This window comes from Melitaea cinxia, chromosome 4, assembly GCF_905220565.1.
Source record: "Melitaea cinxia chromosome 4, ilMelCinx1.1, whole genome shotgun sequence".
Taxonomy (NCBI): Eukaryota; Metazoa; Arthropoda; class Insecta; order Lepidoptera; family Nymphalidae; genus Melitaea; species Melitaea cinxia.
Genome location: NC_059397.1, coordinates 11,650,619 through 11,670,795, shown reverse-complemented (window position 1 = coordinate 11,670,795; position 20,177 = coordinate 11,650,619). Strand labels below are relative to the sequence as shown.

Here is a 20,177-nt window from a genome sequence, read left to right as displayed (position 1 = left end):
CTTCCAAAAAAGGAGGAGGTTCTCAATTCAACTGTATTTATTTTTTTATTTATGTTACATCAGAACTTTTGACTGGGTGGAATCGAAAGGTGGTGTGTGTCATTTGGTCCCATTTAAATTTATTTGAAATCTAACAACTACTTTTCGAGTTATATCTAATAATGCGTTTTTACTTGACGCTTTTTCCGTCGACCTACGTTGTATTATACCGCATAACTTTTTACTGGATGTACTGATTTTGATAATTCTTTTTTTTTTGGAAAGGAAATATCCCTAGTTTGGTACCATGATAAGGAAACCAGGATTTGATGATGGGATCCCAGAGAAATCGAGGGAAACTCTCGAAAATCCGCATAACTTTTTACTAGGTGTACCGATACCGACAGCCGGGCTCCAGTAAGGAGCCTGTCGTCGACACCGGCTCGTCTGAAGTGGATCCCCAATTTGATCTGGGTGATCTTTCCAAGGATGAGCCAGGTGATCTTGACGACGCCATCCTATCCAGCGATGATGGCGCTGCCAGCTCCACCTAGTAACCAATTAAAAATCACCCAAATCAACCTCCAGCATAGCCAGACTGCGACGGCTAACCTACGCAGATTGCTGGAGGGAAAAACGAAGACCGTGGCCCTGATCCAGGAGCCGTGGATCAGGAACGGGAGAATCTGCGGTCTAAACAACATTGGAGGTAAGTTACTTCTAAATAATAACGTATACCACCCACGCACTTGTATCTATGCACACAGGGACGTGAACATCACCTTAATAACCGAGTTCTGCAGCAGAGATCTTACAACCGTTAGGCTCCAAAAGGAACCCTCTTCGGGCCTGCCTGATGTGGTGATGGCATCCGCCTACTTGCCGGGCGATGCTGACATCCCCACTCCGGAGCTGGCCGCGCTTGCTGAGTACTGCGAGCGCCAGGGTCTGGAGCTCATCATATCCGCTGACTCCAATGCGCACCATGCGCTATGGGGCAGCAAGGACAACAACCAGCGAGGTGAGGATTTTGTTTCTTTTTTACTCGCAACTAAGCTTAATGTTATTAATAGAGGATCGGAACCAACCTTTGTAACTTCGAGATCCCAAACCATCATTAATCTAACTCTGGCGACAGAGCATGTGTCCGAATATATTTCAGATTGGCATGTGTCTGACGACGTGTCGTGCTCTGATCACCGGTGGATCAAATACAACCTAGAAGTCACGCTGACGTCACCTACACCCCGCCGTAACCCTCGGAAGATGGACCGCGGCAGGTATGAGCTTCTGACAGCGGAGAAACTCAAAGGTGTCGAACTACCCGATAACCATGAAGGCACGGGGGACATTGATAATCATATCAACCAGATAACTGACTGCCTAATCACCAGCTTCGAACAAACATGCCCACTTTCATCACCTAGAGCGCGGCAGTTTTGCAAAGGGCACTGGTGGGGACCGGAGCTCGAAAAGCTACGACGCAGGGTGAGGAAGTTGTTCAACAGAGCAAAGAATACTCGTCTAGAACACCACTGGGATGCCTACAAGCAGGCCCAATATCACTACAAAAGGCGCATCAGAATAAGGAAGAAGGAGTGCTGGAGGCGCTTTTGTACCAACATAGAAACGAACAATCAGGCGAACAGAGTTAAGAATATATTGTGCAGCGAAACGGTGCACAACCTGGGTAACCTGAAAAAACCGGATGGAACATACACCAAAACGGATCTGGAAACTTCAGAACTGTTAATAACTACACACTTCCCAGGATGCCAAATCGAAAGAATTGCGGCATGGGAGGAAGAGCCAAAGAAGACACCTGTAATGGTGGACTGGATCACCGCCAAGAAAATTGTCACACATGACAAAGTAATATGGGCCATCAACAGTTTCTTACCATTCAAGTCGGCAGGACTGGACAAGGTGTTTCCAGGTCTGCTAAGATGGAGTGATAGGAAACTTATCGACCACCTTGTCTCCATATATAGGAGTTGTTTAGCCTATTGCTACACTCCAAAGTTATGGAGGGAAGTTAAGGTAGTCTTCATACCTAAACCCGGCAAAGGAGACTACTCACAACCAAAATCATTCAGACCTATTAGCCTTACCTCCTTTCTATTGAAAGTTTTGGAAAGGCTAATAGATCGGGAGCTGAGGAGCACAACTCTGGTTGAGCAACCCCTGAATCCCAACCAACATGCCTACTCAATGGGCAAATCAACGGACTCTGCCCTACATAAGGTTATATCCTATATAGAGGGCAATCTCCATCACAAAATATCAACCTTAGGCGCCTTTATTGATATTGAAGGGGCCTTTGATAAAACTAAGTTCACCAGCATAAGCCGTGCCCTGACCAAGCATGGAGTCAATAACACGATTGCCGGGTGGATTGACAGCATGCTGAAGTACAGGGCCATCCAATTCACTGTGAATGAAATAACTAGAGGCGTTGTAGCGAGGGGGTGTCCGCAGGGGGGGGTCCTTTCCCCACTTCTGTGGAACATAGTGATCGACGAACTGATCACCTTGCTCAACGACCGCAGATTTCTCACAGTGGGCTATGCAGACGACTTAACTGTACTCATCAGTGGGCCATCTGAGAGGACAGTCTGCGACCAAATGAGGGCCGCATTAAAAGTCGTTGAACAGTGGTGTACGGACCACGAACTAACAGTGAACCCCGCAAAGACGGAACTTGTGATGTTCACAAATAAACGGAATTTAGGGAATCTTAAACTCCCTAAATTATTTGGCACCAGTCTTGCCCTAACCAAGGAGGTCAAATATCTTGGAGTAATCCTAGATAGTAAGCTTCTTTGGAACAGGCATTTAGACTCAAAAATCAACAAAGCCAGCATAATCCTCTGCCAATGCAAAAGGCTCCTCGGCAAAAGCTGGGGCATATCACCTAAAATTACTCTATGGCTTTACAAAACTATTGTCAGGCCTATAATCACCTACGGTGCGGTAATCTGGTGGCAGAGAACAGAACTTACAACCGTTAAAAACAAACTCCAGCGGTTTCAGAGAATAGCATGCTCTGCAATCACTGGCTGTATGCGTACCACCCCCACAGCAGCTCTTGAGGTTATGCTTGACCTGGCACCGCTTGACTTGTTCATACAACAGGAGGCGGCTATGTCAGCTATCAGGCTGAAACACTTGGGCTTGTGGTGCAACCAGGAGGGTCCACACAATAGACTTTGGAGCAACCTTGTGAGCTATGAGCCACTACTTGCTGCTCCTTGTGATAGGATTCCCAAACAATATATTTTCGAAAGAAAGTACCATATACAACCGTTTGAGGCTGAAAGAGACCAATCCGGCATACGCGAGGTCCGCATCTACACAGATGGCTCCAAAATGGGGTCTGGCACCGGTGCCGGAGTGTACTCACAAGACCTCAATATCAACTTATCACTAACGCTGGGCCAACACAGCTCCATCTATCAATGTGAGTGTGTTGCGATAACCCATGCAGCCACCGCCGTCCTGTCAAAAGGCATTACGGATTGCAATATCCGTATTCTGTCGGACAGCATGGCCGTACTTAAAGCACTAGAGAGCAATTCGACTAACTCTAGTCTTATATACGAATGTCATCAAACCCTGGAAGTATTAGCCTCACATAATGAGGTAATCCTCCAGTGGATAAAAGGACATAGTGGATCGCGCGGAAACGATGCTGCCGACGAGCTTGCAAGACAGGGGTCCAATACAACGGTTGCCGGCCCAACCATCTTATTGCCGCTACCATTTGGACAACTGCGCTCGTGGGTAAGGCAACGTACACGTGCAAATCACAATGCCCTTTGGGCAAACCAGACCGGCTGTAGACAGTCCAAATTGGTACTCACGGAAGTATCACCGCACCTAGCGTGCCGACTGCTCAGTCTCAACCGCCTGGACATCAGAATAGTTGTTGGCACGATTACCGGCCACATGGCACTCAATCACCAACTATTCATCATGAATGCAACAGACAGCCCTCTTTGCAGGGGCTGTCTGGCTGCTGAAGAAACAGCCGCCCACGTAATCCTGGAATGCGAGGGAGTGGCCGCACACCGGGCTACCATCCTTAAGGAAATAAGGACGCTCCGAGAAGCCTGTGAACGCCCCAGGAGGCTTCTGAGCTTCTGGAAGGAGCTGGGCTGGCTGAACTAGTCGGCCCACTTTTCACGCATAATGGACCACTTTTGCGTCTAAATGCGGAAAACCGAGCCCACTACAATACAATACAATACAATAGGTGTACCGATTTTGATAATTTTTAATTTAATCGAAAGCTGATCTTTATCGTGTGGTCACATTTAAATTTTATCGAGATCTAATTACTACTTTTTGAGTAATCTTTGATGACACGTAGTTACTTGACTATTTTTTCGTCGATCTACGTTGTATTACTTGTCGATGTAATTGAAGAAGGTTTTTTTTTTCGCTTGCGAGCAAATACAATTATTGATTTTTTGTATGTGGGCTTGGAATGTCATTAAATATACGATGTGAAATTTATCGTTGTATTGTCATCCCCACCTGTATATGCATGTATGTATTGTAAGTGTATTTGTTGTTTTACTCGATAATTGTAGGTGACACTATTCGTCATTTCTCTTTGTACACTTCCCTACCGCTTTCACTTGCCGTGTCCTATATAAGGTTAAGGTTGTCTGGTTATTATTATTATTTTTATTCTTTTGTTATTATTATTATTTTAACAATAATCATCTTCTTTGTCTAAAGTGTAGGGGTTTTGTCCCTAACTATGCTAACTGTAGACTTCTTCTTTTTATAGTTGGAGGGAAATAACACTCTTAAAAACTTACGACAAAAGTCTTATATTAATTTTAAAACAAATTTTTAAATTTGGTTGTCAAAAGAGGTTGCTTATTTTTCCACACGTAGCGAGATCTTATTAAATCATATACATATATAATGTGTATGATTTAATAAGATTACACATATATAATGTATATGATTTAATAAGATCTCGCTACAAAAGTATTTTCTTGTCTAGCTAAATGTTTTCGTGATGAATGTTGCTGATATTCTTTTTCAGTAATATCATCTACTTTATACGCACAACATAGATCACATGCATCTCATTTCGGTTGAAACAAGGCTATGTTTGAAACTTTCAGAACAAAAAGTCTTCAAAAAGTTTTCTGGAAGCCACTCCCTGTCTTTTTTGTCGCCTCTTCAACATAGATACGGTATAATTCACGTTTAGATTGTATTATTGGCTCTAAATATAATTTCGTACTTTCTTTTCTGCAGTAGTAAGAAGGCATTATGGGCATATTCCTTAAGAATGTACAGAGTTTTATAGCAAAAATAAAACTCAAACGCGTTTCCGGTGTCATTAGATCACTTAGGCGGTGTCAACACTTGCCGGCCGAAGATACGCGGTATTATTATATGGCGATTTCTGGCTTTCTATCGGTCGAAATAAACTCACATCAAAGTGGTGGCAGTCAGTTTTGCGTTAATTGCTCGTGAAAACTTAAATTAGTAATTATATCTATTTAAGTGTATGTATAGTTATATAATTATATGTGTTTACATATATTATTTTAAAGTACACCTCTTTACCGCTTTATTCTTATTCATGTCCTTTTTCTAAAGGTTGTCTGGAAGAGATCGCTCTTTAGCGATAAGACCGCCTTTTGTACATTCCTTTTTTTTTTGTTATTATTATTATTTCTCGCTTGTTTCTTTTTCTTTTATGTTACTTGTATTGTTTTTGGTTGTACAATAAAGTATATTTGTATTGTATTGTATTAGCTACATTTGTGAGATACGCGGGATTAATCATTGCTAGTTACGCGGTTTTGTACCACATAAATTTTGTAATTAATTTTTTTTATATTTGCTTCAACCTGTAATATCCCACTGCTGGACATAGGCTTCTTTCCCCATGTAGGAGAAGTATCAGAGCTTAATTCACCACGCTGCTCCAATGCGGGTTGGCGGATATATTATCCCTACTATGAGTAACGATCGCTATTAGGTGTACATAATAACAACCGGGACCGACGGGTTAACGTGCTCTTCGAGACACGGTGGGGAGACCCACAAGGACTGCATAAACACCCAGACCACGGCAAACACCTTTATGGCCAATACAAATGTTTGTCATGTGCGGAGATCGAACCAGCAACCGCTAGCGCAACAGGTACAATCCATTACCGGCTGTGACCGTTGTGCCAACGCGGCGTCACTCATCTATTATATAATCGTTAAATTTGTTCAAACTATTTATATTTATTTAACAGTTAAGGAGAGTGGAGCTGTTCCAAGCTGTACTTGAGCAATTATAAATGCAACTTGAGCAGTTTTTTAACACTTTGAGCAATTTAAAATATTGTATACATCAAAAGATGTAGGAGATTGAAAATATTGATAAATTAATTTTTTTTTCAACGACTTTTTTGAGTTTTAATTAAATAATTTAAGTTGAGCAATTTAAAAGGACAACATAGTTGAATTGGCTATTGAACATCCATCGATTAGCATTTTTTTTATTACAAATATCATTATTTTGCAGACTGGGGTGGGATAGGTATGCTTAGGCTCAGGCAGAACGTGACACTTTTTCATTTATATATATAGGACCTGGGTGACCGAGCTTAGCTCGGTATTTTTAGTAAATCGTGTTTTTTGAAAATCATATTTAAATACGAATTACATATTGATAAAATATGAATAATTTTATTTTTTTTTAGAAAAAAAAGAAAAAAAAAACGATAATCGATCTGGAATACGTGAGGATTCGAACCATGATCTTTTCGGCCGAGCGCGATCGGCCGATTTCCCCTGAGCTATTACAACTTTATTGACAGATGCGAAATTTACCTTCTTATTCTAACGATATTGTAGCCATTTTTTCATTGCCTAAAAACAGGGATAAAACGACATTTTCTAAAAATGAATCCTAGCTAGATTTATTTATCTCCCCCGTAATCCCCTGTATACTAAATTTCATGAAAATCGTTGGAGCCGTTTCCGAGATTTAGATTATATATATATATATATATATATATATATACAAGAATTGCTCGTTTAATAGTATAAGATATTCTCTTTGGTGCATCCAGATGGTGTTCATCGATTTGTAAGACGTTATCACGTCAAACATAATTATTGTTACAAAAGTCTAGTCCTATTTTACATTTGACTAATTTGAATAGTTTAAAAAAAAAAGTAGATATGAACAAGTAATTTATATAATCGATACATTTAAAATCGATTATTTTAGTATCCATACTAACACTAGCACGTCTAGCACTACGGGTATGCTACGGGTTGTCACAAGTTAGTCAGAAGTCAGAACCAAAGAACTCGGGAGATAATTTATTCTGAAAAAAAAAAAAAAATTGTTAAGGTGAATATTCTGTAAATATAATTTCTATTAATGTTTATGTGTTCTCATCAAGTGCATATGTAATAAAGAAATACTTAAGTATTATCTCATTAAATAGTTACAATATATTCTAATAGGTTGAAGCAGAAAGTTAAGCTAAAACAGACACGTAAAAGGTTATCGCTGTTCGAGAATGACTGTGGTATTACGTTAGAAATTGATATACGGATTACGAACCGAAACGATAGGGTCACCTTGAAGACAACCGGTCTGGTATAAACATATTTTCGCTCTACTTTTTGTCATTCAGTTAACGTTTCAGGCGATCGTGTGAAAGAAGCAATCAGTAATTCAGTATGAGCAGTGAACCTCAAGCGAAACGTACAAAAATGAGTGCACTAGACCAACTTAAAAAATATTCCACGGTTGTGGCTGATACTGGGGATTTTGAAGGTTAGAATTTTTTATATATCATAATAAGTTGTACGTACAAAGTTAATTATAAATGTATTTCTAGCATGGTAAATCGTAATGAAATTAAATTAAATTGAATGACTAGATTGTTTTGTAGACAGTCTTACAAGTTATCTATAATTTTTATTTGTTAATCATATTTAACATAACAATATTGATTGGGGGTGACAATTATGTTTGAACGCTACGCTGAGCTCCGTAATGGAGGGGAGGAGGTAAAAGCAAAGTTACATAGTTTTCTTCAGGTTGAAATTTTTTTTGTGAAATTAATTTATAATTGTTCAATAATTTTATCCGAAACATGGATGCTAATTTTTTCGAAGAAATTATTAATAATAATACCTTTAAAATAAACTTTTTTCTAATTATTGTAAAGTAAAAAGCAGAAAATCTCGCCAAAAAAAACACGTTCCATCATGGGGCGGTGGGGAGGGAGGGGTTGACAGGTAAAGCTATGTTAGGCTACATGAGGGGAGGGAAGGGTCTAAGAAGGGCTAAAATATGACTGATTGATATTTTAATTAAATTAAATTTTGTATGTTTCATTAATATTTATACTTAAGAAAGTACAATGTTACTAATAAGTTGTGTAGGTTATTTGACCTTTCAGTGTCAACTATATCTATTTATTTTATTAATATCTTACTTCCATTTCTATCTAATCTTGATTTATCAATTACATTAATATTAATTACATATTGTATTGAACAACCTATGCTAAATGGAAACATGTACTAATATATGACTAATTCCTTTTTGTATTTAAAGTAAATAATGTCAATATTGAAATTGTTTTGCAGCTATGAAGGCATATAAACCGACAGATGCAACTACAAATCCAAGTCTTATTTTGTCAGCTGCTGGCATGGAGCAATACCAGCATTTGCTTGACAAAGCTATTAAGTATGGCAAGGACTGTGGTGGGTAAGTATTTCATGTCTATTAAGAAAAGTTAGGTACTTGGTGATAATGGTACGTGATAATTTGTTACTATTGTATTCTAATGATAAAATAAAGTAGTTTTCTTATTTATCAATATTATTAAGATTTGACCACTCCATCAATCCACATTGGAGCGGTGTGGTGGATCCTGCTCTCTGAAGCTCTGATTCTTTTGCTACATGGGGAAAAAGCAGAGGGATAATACAGGCTGAAGCAATTATTTGATTTAATTTTCATGTTTCATTTCAAAACTAAATATATGCTGTTTTCTTTGGTGTTTAATAATAATAAAATTTTGAAAGCATTTGAATTTTAACTGAGCTGGAGTTGTTTTTATAAAGTGAATTTTATATTAGATTCATTTTTATTTCAGAACTATTGAAGAACAATTAGCTGAAACATTAGACATGTTAAGTGTTTTGTTTGGGTGTGAAATCCTTAAAATTATACCCGGAAGAGTATCTGTCGAGGTTGATGCAAGGTATTGGCTAGTTGGATTTAAATACATATTAAATATATTATTGTTATATGTGAGTAATAATAATCTTTTTTTTTATGATTTTTTTAGATTGTCGTTTGACAAAGATGCCAGTATGGCTAAGGCAATCAAACTTATCACTATGTTTGCTGAGCATGGTATTAAAAAGGAAAGGATTTTAATCAAATTGGCATCAACTTGGGAAGGCATTCAGGCTGCTAAGTAAGATTTAACTTTATTCTAAAACTGTGTAAAATGTGTTCATGTTATATTAATGTATGCTCTTTCTACACAGGGAACTTGAGAAGAAACATGGAATTCACTGTAATTTAACTTTACTTTTTTCTTTGTATCAAGCAATTGCTTGTGCTGAGGCTAATGTTACTTTGATATCTCCATTTGTTGGGAGAATCTTAGATTGGTAAGTATAATGAGAATACGTTTTAGATTGTATATCTTCAACATGAAAATTTCATCTCTATAATTTTTAAATAAAAAAAAAACCAATGAAATTTTTGAAATATTTTAGGTATGTTGAACATACAAAACAAACATATGAGGGAAAGGATGATCCAGGTGTAATATCTGTCACTCGTGTATTTAACTATTACAAGAAATTTGGGTACAAGACACAAGTAATGGGTGCCTCTTTCCGTAACACTGGAGAAATAAGAGAATTGGCCGGTTGTGATTTACTAACTATTAGCCCAAAACTGCTACAAGAGCTTGCTAATAGCGAACAACCTCTTAAAAAGGTTAGTGCACTTTTTACACGAGACTATTCAGAAAGAGTCAATATTCTGCAAAACTTTGACTGATAAATTATGTAACTCATAAAATTTTAACTCATCATCCCACTTTTGGGCACAGGCCTCTTTCTCCACGTAGGAGAAGGATTGGAGCTTAACCTACCAAGCTGCTCCACTGTGGGTTAGCGGATATGTACCTAATATGAGTAACGATTGCTATCAGGTATTCATGATAACAACTGGGACCATCGATTGTACGTGCTCTCCAAAGCACTTTGGGGTGACCTACAAGGACACATCCAAACCGGAAAGGAATATTTGTACAAATACAAATATCTGTCCCGAGTGGGATTCAAATCTGCGAACCGTCAGTGTTTTAGGCGACTACTCGTACCACTACACCAGAACGGCCTCTGTTTCTTACACGTCAATATTAAATGTGTGTAACTGTCATTCTACTGTACAGTGCTTCATGCAATCCATTTCAATTCAGTACTAATAAAATACATAATCAAACATATAATAAAAAATATAAATGTAATAATATGTTTGTGCATGCTAATCTTAGAAACTTCTTATTCGATTTAGATGCGGTAACTCAAATAGTTATAAAAAAAATTAAAATGAAATTGTGAGATTAAGTAGAACCAAAAATATATAGTGCATACTTTTGTTATAAACATATATTTATTTCAAATTCATTTGAAACTAAATATTCAGTATTTCAAATAAGTGTTATGTGTTTATCAAGGTCACAACATTTTTATTATTTGCTTTAATTAAGGTATAAAGATAAATTTGAATAACACATGATGTATGGAATTAAAACAAAGGACTAATACATGCATGTAACAATACAGTTCGTAAAATAATCTTGGGTTAATTTTAGTTTATATTCAAAAAAATCTTTACATATATAATATGTTTAAAAAAATCTTAAGTGGATGTAGTAAGATAGGTAATGTGTGTATTTCCAATATAAAACGATAACACCTAAAAATCTTAAAGTTATAATGCCATATTTATTAAATAATTTTCTTACTGATTATAAGTTGCGTGGCTACGGCAGTAAAGAATATAGCCACCTCCTCTCTTCCCGTGGGTGTTGTAAGAGGTGACAAAAAGATACACACAGTTCCACTACCACCTTGGAACTTATAAAGCCGACCGATGGCAGGATAATCTCATCCAATTGCTGGCTTTCAAATAAACAGGCCGAAGACGGGCAGCAGCGTCTTCGGTGCGCTAGAGCCAGTCCTGCGGTCACCAACCCGCCTGCCCAGCGTGGTGACTATGGGCAACACACATGAGTTCACGCCATTCTTGGCGCGAACTTGTGTAGGCCTATGTCTAGAGTGGAGTGCGATAGGCTGAAGTGATGATGATGAAGTGATGATACTGATTATAATTTATTTAAAGAAATTATTAATTAAATAGGTTCATTAGCTGGATGAAAATTTGCAAACATAAAAATGTTTTTGTATGGTTGTACTGCTATGAAGAGATTAAAAAGTACTAAGTACAATGGGTTTCTGCTCTGTGAAGTATATTGTATCACATCTCTAAGTCTACACATTGCCAACACAATACGTAGCCTTTTCTTATGACCATGGCCCAATTTCATGAAAGCACTTCTTTTTCTGAAAACGGTGAAATAAGAATTTCTGTATGATAAAATTGGTGTCAATCTGAAAAAAAAAATATGTTTTTATTTTTAAATTATATATATCTGTAAATTAATATATGCCTAGAACTTAAATAAGTGCATATTCAAGTTTTGGTGATTTTATAATTTTAAAAGGCACTGTTGTGTAATAATTAATTGTTCATTATTTATTAACGCAATTAGTAGGTACAAATTTTCTTCGTTTTTTTAAGAATTTCTAGAAATTCATACATATTTTACATATAAATAAACTTGGAACTATCTGTCTGTGATTTTAAACTGTGTGTTTTTAAGTGCATATAGTTATTTACACAATACTAAAACACAAATCATTTTAAAATTTTTGAAGAAAAACATTTTTACGCACGATTGATTTGAGTAGTATGCTGGTGAATGCGTGACGAGAGCGTTACGATGTGTTATTGGACAAGGAGAACGGAAGTTGAGAAGGAAATATAAGTTAAATGGAGCTAAAGAAGTTTTACTTCAATCGTGTGATCTAAAGCTCACTCGTTTTTTGTCTGTCTGTCTTTCTTTCTGTTTATCCGGGCTAATCTTCGGAACCACTGAACCAATTTTTATGGGACTTTCACTGGAAGATAAGACGAGGTTGTGGAGCAACATATAGGCTACTTTACCCCCGGAATTATCGTAAAAACAGGATTAACATGGAAAAAAGCGCGCGAGTTCAGAACTACAACCGATTTTTACGCTACTTTCACTGGCAGATAGAGGAGGTTGTGGAGCAACATACAAAAAAACACAGGCTATCTTATATATATATATGTAGATAGGGTGCCTTTTCACGCGTGTAATTGAGTTTCCCTACGTGTGACGGATAAACGGATACATTGATATTTTTATTTTATTTTATTTAAATTCTTCATTGTACAATAATTACACTAATACAAGTGTGTACAAAAGGCGGGCTTAACGCTGATGCATTTTCTACCAGCCAACTTGGGTGTGTGCAAGAAAGTATAGTGAGTAGGTGTATAACAAAAATAATAATAATATATAAGTAAAACAAATAATATAATATAATAATATGCGATAATACAATAAAGCGTAACATAATACATATAATGAGTTATGTATATAATACAATAATATATAATAAATAATAATAAAATATATACATCATAATATATTACAATATAATACAGCAAAATATAACAAAATATAATATAATATAATGTAATGTAATGAAACATAAAAGTGGTAAAATAATAATGACGCTACTCCAGCTCAGTCATTGCGGCCAATATTCTCCTGATTAAGGAGATATTTTTTTAGGGAGATTTTGAAGGACTCCTTAGAAGGGCGCCTTCCTAATCTGTTCAGGCAGTCCATTCAACAGTAGCACGGCAGTAACAACGAAAGAGTTTGACATGAATCCTGATCGGTGACATGGGAATGTCAACAAAAGGTTTTCGGTGGGGCGCAGTGGCTTATCATGAGCGTCGGCTCTGAACAAAAATTTACTACATAAATAATCGGGATAGTTACCATTGCTTAGAATTGAGTACAACATGCAGAGGATTCTCATCGATCTACGGCCCCGTATCGTAAGCCAGTTCAGGCGCGATCGATATGAAGATACGTGATCACTTGCGTAGATTAAATATGCGAGCGAGGTAATATTGTCCATATCCAGCAATCAAGTTTACTTGAGACACTATGATTAAATCAAGTAATGTATCTGCTGTATTAATATGATGAGTTGGTTGCAGGGGCAGAATGTTTAGATTTAGTGACTGAAAAATAGAGCCCAGTTTTTGAGCCCGATAGTTATTTTTCATCATACATGTGTTTAAGTCACCCATTATAATTACATGAGTGTAGTCGGACATAATAATTTCCAATTTAGACTCTATTTGGTCAAAATAATCTATATTAGGTGGACAATAAATTACACCGAGTGCCACTCTAACACCAAAGTTGAGTTCAATGAACAAGTACTCAGCGGACGAACTATATGAGGAGGGAGATTGTTCTATGATTTTAAAAGACAGATTATTTCGCAGATATATAGCCACGCCTCCTCCACCCTTACCAATGCGATCATTCCGTATTAATATGAAACCCGGAATTGAAAAGGAATTTTTACTATAAATAAATTCTCTCTTATTATAAATCATCTTTCTTTATTATCTTTAAGTTTAATAAAATGTTCAATTTCAATGTCCCATCCTTAGATTAACGCTACATTATGATAGAGGTCCTACGCATGCTTTCAGGGTATGTGCTCAACTATATACTCAATGGTTCTGGGTAGGACGAAAATCCTGACTCTGAGACTAGGAAATACACAAAAAATATAAAAAAGCCAGGCTACGAGAAATATCTGTTTGTCGCATACAAAATTGTCTTGAGAGCGAATCAATCCAAGAATCACGTTTATATATTGACTAGCGACCCGCTCCGGCTTCGCACGGGTGCAATGCTGATACTAAATATACTACAGAATGTCTTTATTTATAGTGTGAAGCTAGCTTATGACATGGTTATTAACATAACGACAACAACATTCAAATATGCGTCGTTAGATTAACCGTTGTTACAGAATGCGTTGAAGAAATAAAGGTTCACTGCTCGTTCCCCGTAGGTGATAGCGTGATAATATGTAGCCTATATGTTGACCCGACTTCTTAATAATATTCGTGCCAAATTTGAAGTAAATCCATGCAGTACTTATTGAGTTTATCCCGGACATACATACAGACAAACATACAAAAATTCTAAAAACTATATTTTTGGCTTCAGTATCGATTGTAGATTACACCCCAAGTATTCTTTAAAAAAAATATTTAATGTACAGTTTTGACTTTCCTACCATTTTATTATATGTATAGATGATATAAAAATTTCGTAGGATAAGTTTTAAATTAAAGGGTTAAATGTAATTAAATTAAAACGTCAAGTGAGGAATATATAAACGAGCTTAGCATTAAACAGAGTGTCTCGCGCCGACATATATATAAAATCGTTGAGTCATTCATTCATCACGAAACCTCAAAAACCGCTGGTCGCATAAAGATGAAATTTGGCAAGAGGTAAGCTTATGGTTAATAGAAGTCAACTAACAATTGGTTGGTTTGTTTGGGGCCGGATTAAAGGGGTCTAATAAAGGCTCTCACAAATTTGTATGAAAATCCTTCATTTTTGTGCTACAAGCTTGAAATTTGTCAGAAAGATAGTAATTAATTAGTAGACGTTCTCTGAGTATGAATTTTGCGACTAGATTCGATCGCATTAAAGTTTAAGTTAAAGTTTTTACAAAAATTCTTATTATTTTATGATATGAACTTAAAATTTGCAAGAGAAGTAGATAATAGTAGACGTTCATGTCCACCAAGAACGAATTTTGTGACAGGGTTACATAAAGATGGTCTAATCGATTTTGAAAATTTTATAAATCACCTTAACTTTTTGTTCTACAAATACGATGATTTTCATATAGGTAGTTTACAATAAGTAAACGTACAACTAATAACGAATTTTGTGAGAGGAATAAATAAACTCGGTCTAAGGGCTTTCCCAAGTTTGTATAAAGTTCTTCATTTTTGTACTGCATGCTTGAAATTTGATAGAAAGATAATTAAAGTAGACGTCCTCTAAAAACGGATTTCATTACAAGGACCGAATTAAAGAGGCCAAGGGACAGTCACTAGGTTTACAAAAGTCCTTAGTTTATATTATCGCTGTTAAATTAAAATTTGCCATTTTGTGCTAATTAGTAGGGCCTCACTAATGTAGTATAAAGGCATTAATATTTTTTACTAACTTGCTTTCCGCCCCGGCTTCGCACGGGTATTTAAAAAAAATTCCAATCCCTAATTTATTTTTAAATAACTTCTTTTCTTTTCGTTTCGAAATTGCTTGTTTCACTGTTCAAATCGAACTCACTCTGGCGGGCAACACCGGGCTCTTATATATTCAGAGAGCTAAGCTCTAGGATATTCGAGAAAGTTTTAGAATATTTTCTTTGTCACACCTAGAATGTTCTCGACATTATCGTCCGCCGTTACAATAGGTTCTTCAGCTGTAGCATACGCAGTAAAGGCGCGAAATTTAAAAACTTAAATTTTAAAATGTTTTTAGAACTTATTTGAATAACTAAAATTATGTCGCTTTAACTCCAAAATATAAGTTAGCTACTGCTGTATAAATACAAAAAATTTAATAACTTTATTATAGTAACAAATGTAATTTAAGAATTTATTGATGCTGCAATTGCTCGCAGTGCCTTTCGAAATCCAACCCAAATAATCTTTGTTCTGAATTAAGTTCAAATACTCGACAACAGATAGCGCCACTACACTTAATTTCCAAGTTGAAGGGTTGGAAAAGCCATTATATCTTTAAAAACACGCCCTTAAGGTTACTTAACACGGGAACTTTCTTATTCGAGGGGGGATAAAGGGCTATCACACTATATAAGTCCCTTTATCGTGCCGGGACTCCTTTTTAAGTTTTATCGGCACGCACATTTTATCAACTTAGTTTTATTATATAGTAATGATAATGATTACATTTTTTTTTTGCTACAAGAGTTGTAATAGTTTGTAGACGTGCACTAAGAACGGATTTTGTGATAGGACCAGATTGATGTGGTCTAAAGGCTTCAGGAATTCTTATGAAAGTCCTTCATTTTTGTGTCACAAGCTTGAAATTTGGCAGGGAGATAGTTGATAATTTGTAGACGTACACTTCAAACGAATTTTGCGACAGTATCGGATTAAGGAGCTCTTAGGACTCGCAAATCTGTATCAAAATACTTTCAGTTTTTGTGCTAAAAACACTAGGTACACACACACTTCAGCCTATCGCCAGTCCACTGCTGGACATAGGCCTCCCCAAGTTCGCGTCAGACATCCCGGTCTTCCGCAATCCTCATCCAGCCTTCACCGGCAATCTTACGTAGATCGTCGGTCCAACGGGCCGGAGGACGTCCCACACTGCGTTTGTCAAGACGCGGTCTCCACTCTAGGACCCGTCTACTCCAACGGCTATCGGTCCTGTGACACAGATGACCAGCCCACTGCCACTTCAACTTGCTAATTCTGTGGGCTATGTCGCTTACTTTCGTTCTCTCGCGGATAGTCTCATTTCTAATCCTATCTTTGAGAGAGACCCCAAGCATAGCCCGTTCCACCTTCGTTTCGCCGACGATATTATCATCTTTGCGGAGACGCTGGATGAGTTAGGCCAAATGCTGGCCGGCCTAAACGAGTCCTCCCGACGTGTCGCTCTCTGTATGAACTTGGATAAGACGAAAGTTATGTTTAACAACCAAGTCATACCGATACCGGTATCGGTCGATGGTACCCTCTCGAAGTTGTTCAGGATTATGTTTACCTAGGCCATACTATCCAACTAGGCCGCAACAACTTCGAGAAGGAGGCCGATAGGAGGATTCGGTTGGGCTGGGCGGCGTTTGGCAGAGTCCGTCGAGTCTTTACTTCGAAGATTCCGCAATGCTTGAAGACAAAAGTTTTCGAGCAATGCGTCCTGCTTGTCTTAACGTACGGACGACGTGGAAACTGACGAAGGGACTGGTTCACAAGTTTAAAGTCGCTCAACGTGCAATGGAACTAGGTACACGTCCACTAAAAATAAAAACAGATATTGAAAAATTATACCCCTAAGAAAGGAAAGTTTGTATGACAAGTCTTATCATTTTTAGGAACTAAAACAGGACCCTAAGACTAAGACTACGCTGTCCGTCCGTCCGTCTGTCACCAGGCTGTATCTCATGAACAGTGATAGTTAGACAGTTAAAATTTTCACAGATGATGTATTTCTGTTGCCGCTATACAACAAATACTAAAAAATATAATAAAATAAATATTTACGGTGGCTCCCATACAACAAACGTGATTTTTATAGAAAATGGTACGGAAACCTTCGTGTGAGATTCCGACTTGCACTTGTCCGGTTTTTGAAATTAGAAGCATGAAACTTAATTTTCAGACTGCTGATTAGGATACATTATCCACAAATGGAGATAAAAAATCATGAATGTTTAAATTGAATGTTCGTCATTTTTATTTCTGTCAATTTTATTTCTGGACTACTGATTAAAAATGAGTAAGGACATGTTTCAGTTTCTGTGGAAATTCTAACATTCATAAATTTAATATTTTACCCCCTTTTTGTAAATATTATCAATTTTTACGCCACGCCGCGGGCAACTGCTAGTAGAGCATAAATTAATAGCAAATAATCAAATGTAACCTGTGACTGGTGTACTTGGATATGTCTATTATAATTCGTTTTTTCTTTGTATAATATATCAACTACACAAAAAAGATAAGTAGTTAACCATTATTTATATCTAAATCACTAAAGATTTATTCTTGTTTATAGGCACTGGATCCGAAAATTGCGGAGCAATCTGACATTGAAAAAATATCGTTGACCGAATCTCAATTCCGTTGGCATATGAATGAAGATCAGATGGCTACTGACAAGTTGTCTGACGGTATAAGAAAATTTGCAGCAGATACTAGAAAGTTGGAGTCTCTCATTAAGTCTATGCTCGCAAAGAAGTGAAAGAATAAAAGCCTAAGGCGTCATGTACACAAATCAAAATAGGTTTCAAGTTATTACACAAATTAAATTGCAATTTTTCAAAATGAAGTGACATATTGTTGGTGTATTTTAATCATACTGTTGTAACAGTTATTTATATAAAGTTTATTAGAATATAAGAAAAGTTTATATTTTAAGGGATCCATATATTTTTATACATTCCTGGTTTTGTTATATATTTTACAATGCCTTGTTCAGGTTTCGTTATATTAAAATAAAGATTGAAATTGAAAATGTTTTTTATTGACCCTTTTTTATTTAAAAAGAAAGAAGAAAAGAAGAAAGAAAATTAGGTATTTACAAAAATGTATTTTTTTTATACCACTATGTCGACAAAAAAGCGTACGGCTCACCTGATGGTAAGTGATTACCGTAGCTCATAGACGTCTGTGATATCAGCATGTTATATAAGCATCACAAAAGCGTTGTCGACCCTACCCCTGACCGTCTCCAGGAGCTCTGTACGTCTACCATGAGTTTCCAGAGACGATACACGTTAGCGAGTGTAGTAGAAAATTTGTATGGCAAGTTGAGCAGCGCCTCTACCGGATACTATCATTACTATATTTGGTACCATAAGTTTTCTCAGGACAGTTAAGTTAACTACACTCGTAAATGTCATTCTAGAGCGCCGATATTTTCTTCTTCTTCTTCTTCTTTTACTTTGGCTCCCTGAAGGATTTGCCAATATCTGAGTGGAGCTTAGCTTATGTTATGAGAATCGTTAAGTTAGGGCAGAAAACTTTGCTTTGTGTAAGGCTTTGTGGGAGTGCAAGTCGTAAAATCAAAAATAAAGATTAAGAAGTGAATCAGAAATACGTCGGAGTTGTTGCCAGTTTTTCGCGCCGATATTTTCATACAATTCGCTACCATGAGTAACATATTTGACAGATGTCACCCTGTTTAACGTTACTATTATAGTTGCGTCACTCACTTGAAAAAATCGTGCGAGAAGTTTATAATTATTAGGTTTATATACTATTTAATTGCATTATATTTGGTAGAACATAGCCCCGTTCCTACAATTTACGATATAATAATATTATTTTCTATATTCAATTTACGAAATAATATAATAATATAAAACAAATTATACAATTTATTTATAAAATTATGATCACGATTTACGTTAATAAAGAAAGAGATAAATAACCATAACACTTAAATAAACACTTACTTTTTCATATAATCCACCTTAAGTTCGAACTGGGAAGCATTAGTTCTCATTTTTTATATTTTGTTGTTTTAGAATTATTGTATAACAATTAAACAATATGATTGTTTCACAAGTGTTTGACAACAACTTAAGTTAGAAATTTAAACTGACGGAATAAATTGAAAAAATTTAGAAGTTCTTGAGCTCGCACGAATACACTGTAATATGCTGCTTTGCATTTTTGTCGGATTATTTTAAATTTCGTTTAGACCTCACTTCATTCGAAAGTCATCATGTTTACTCTTTCTTTTTTCTATACGGAAGAAAGAGATAAAGATATTAGTAACTAATACCAATATAACGGATTTAAAACTATAAGTCTTATCGAGTGCTCGATAGACTCTATAGTGAAATTTAGAAATACTCATAATAGGTATGGTATAGATAACTATTCCTGTTGCGTTTCTACGTTTACTACTGTAGTTATGTCATGTGCGCTTGTAACAAAAACTCATGGTAGACGTACTGGTCACCTTACTCACCATAACAACACAACACTGCTTGAATCAGTGCAGAAATCAGTGTTATTTAGCTGTGATCTTCTGCAAGGTCGTATACTTTTACGGTTATTTTTCGCTTCTATAAATTGTAGCACGAATCGGTCCAGCTCTTAAAAAGGGATCAGTCGATTCAGCTGATTCCGATTTAAAAGCCTTCAAAATCATTATTTTGCTCTATAAGAGTATAGATAAAAAGTAGGCAGAAGTGAA

At 36.5% G+C, this 20,177-nt stretch overlaps 1 protein-coding gene and 1 long non-coding RNA gene across 2 annotated transcripts; one reads left to right on the top strand and one right to left on the bottom strand.

Moving 5' to 3' along the window:
- Window positions 1-7,186: 7,186 nt before the first annotated feature.
- Window positions 7,187-7,692, bottom strand: LOC123670196. Its single transcript, XR_006745881.1, has 2 exons — window positions 7,583-7,692; window positions 7,187-7,340 (listed from the first exon to the last, which is right to left on the bottom strand). It is a non-coding gene; the product is annotated as an uncharacterized LOC123670196 (long non-coding RNA).
- Window positions 7,693-7,701: 9 nt separating this feature from the next.
- LOC123670195 (probable transaldolase) lies at window positions 7,702-18,374 on the top strand. The gene is made up of 7 exons (XM_045603704.1): window positions 7,702-7,798; window positions 8,620-8,743; window positions 9,135-9,242; window positions 9,330-9,461; window positions 9,535-9,660; window positions 9,769-9,994; window positions 18,027-18,374. The coding sequence occupies exons 1-7, from the start codon at window positions 7,702-7,704 to the stop codon at window positions 18,210-18,212; spliced, it is 999 nt and encodes a 332-aa protein (XP_045459660.1). The 3' UTR covers window positions 18,213-18,374.
- Window positions 18,375-20,177: the final 1,803 nt, after the last annotated feature.

Coding starts and splice junctions, on each gene's coding strand:
- LOC123670195 (XM_045603704.1), top strand. CDS start 7,702: ATGAGCAGTGAACCTCAAGCGAAACGTACAAAAATGAGTGCACTAGAC. Junction 7,799..8,619: donor TGATACTGGGGATTTTGAAG/GTTAGAATTTTT, acceptor ATTGTTTTGCAG/CTATGAAGGCATATAAACCG. Junction 9,661..9,768: donor GTTGGGAGAATCTTAGATTG/GTAAGTATAATG, acceptor GAAATATTTTAG/GTATGTTGAACATACAAAAC.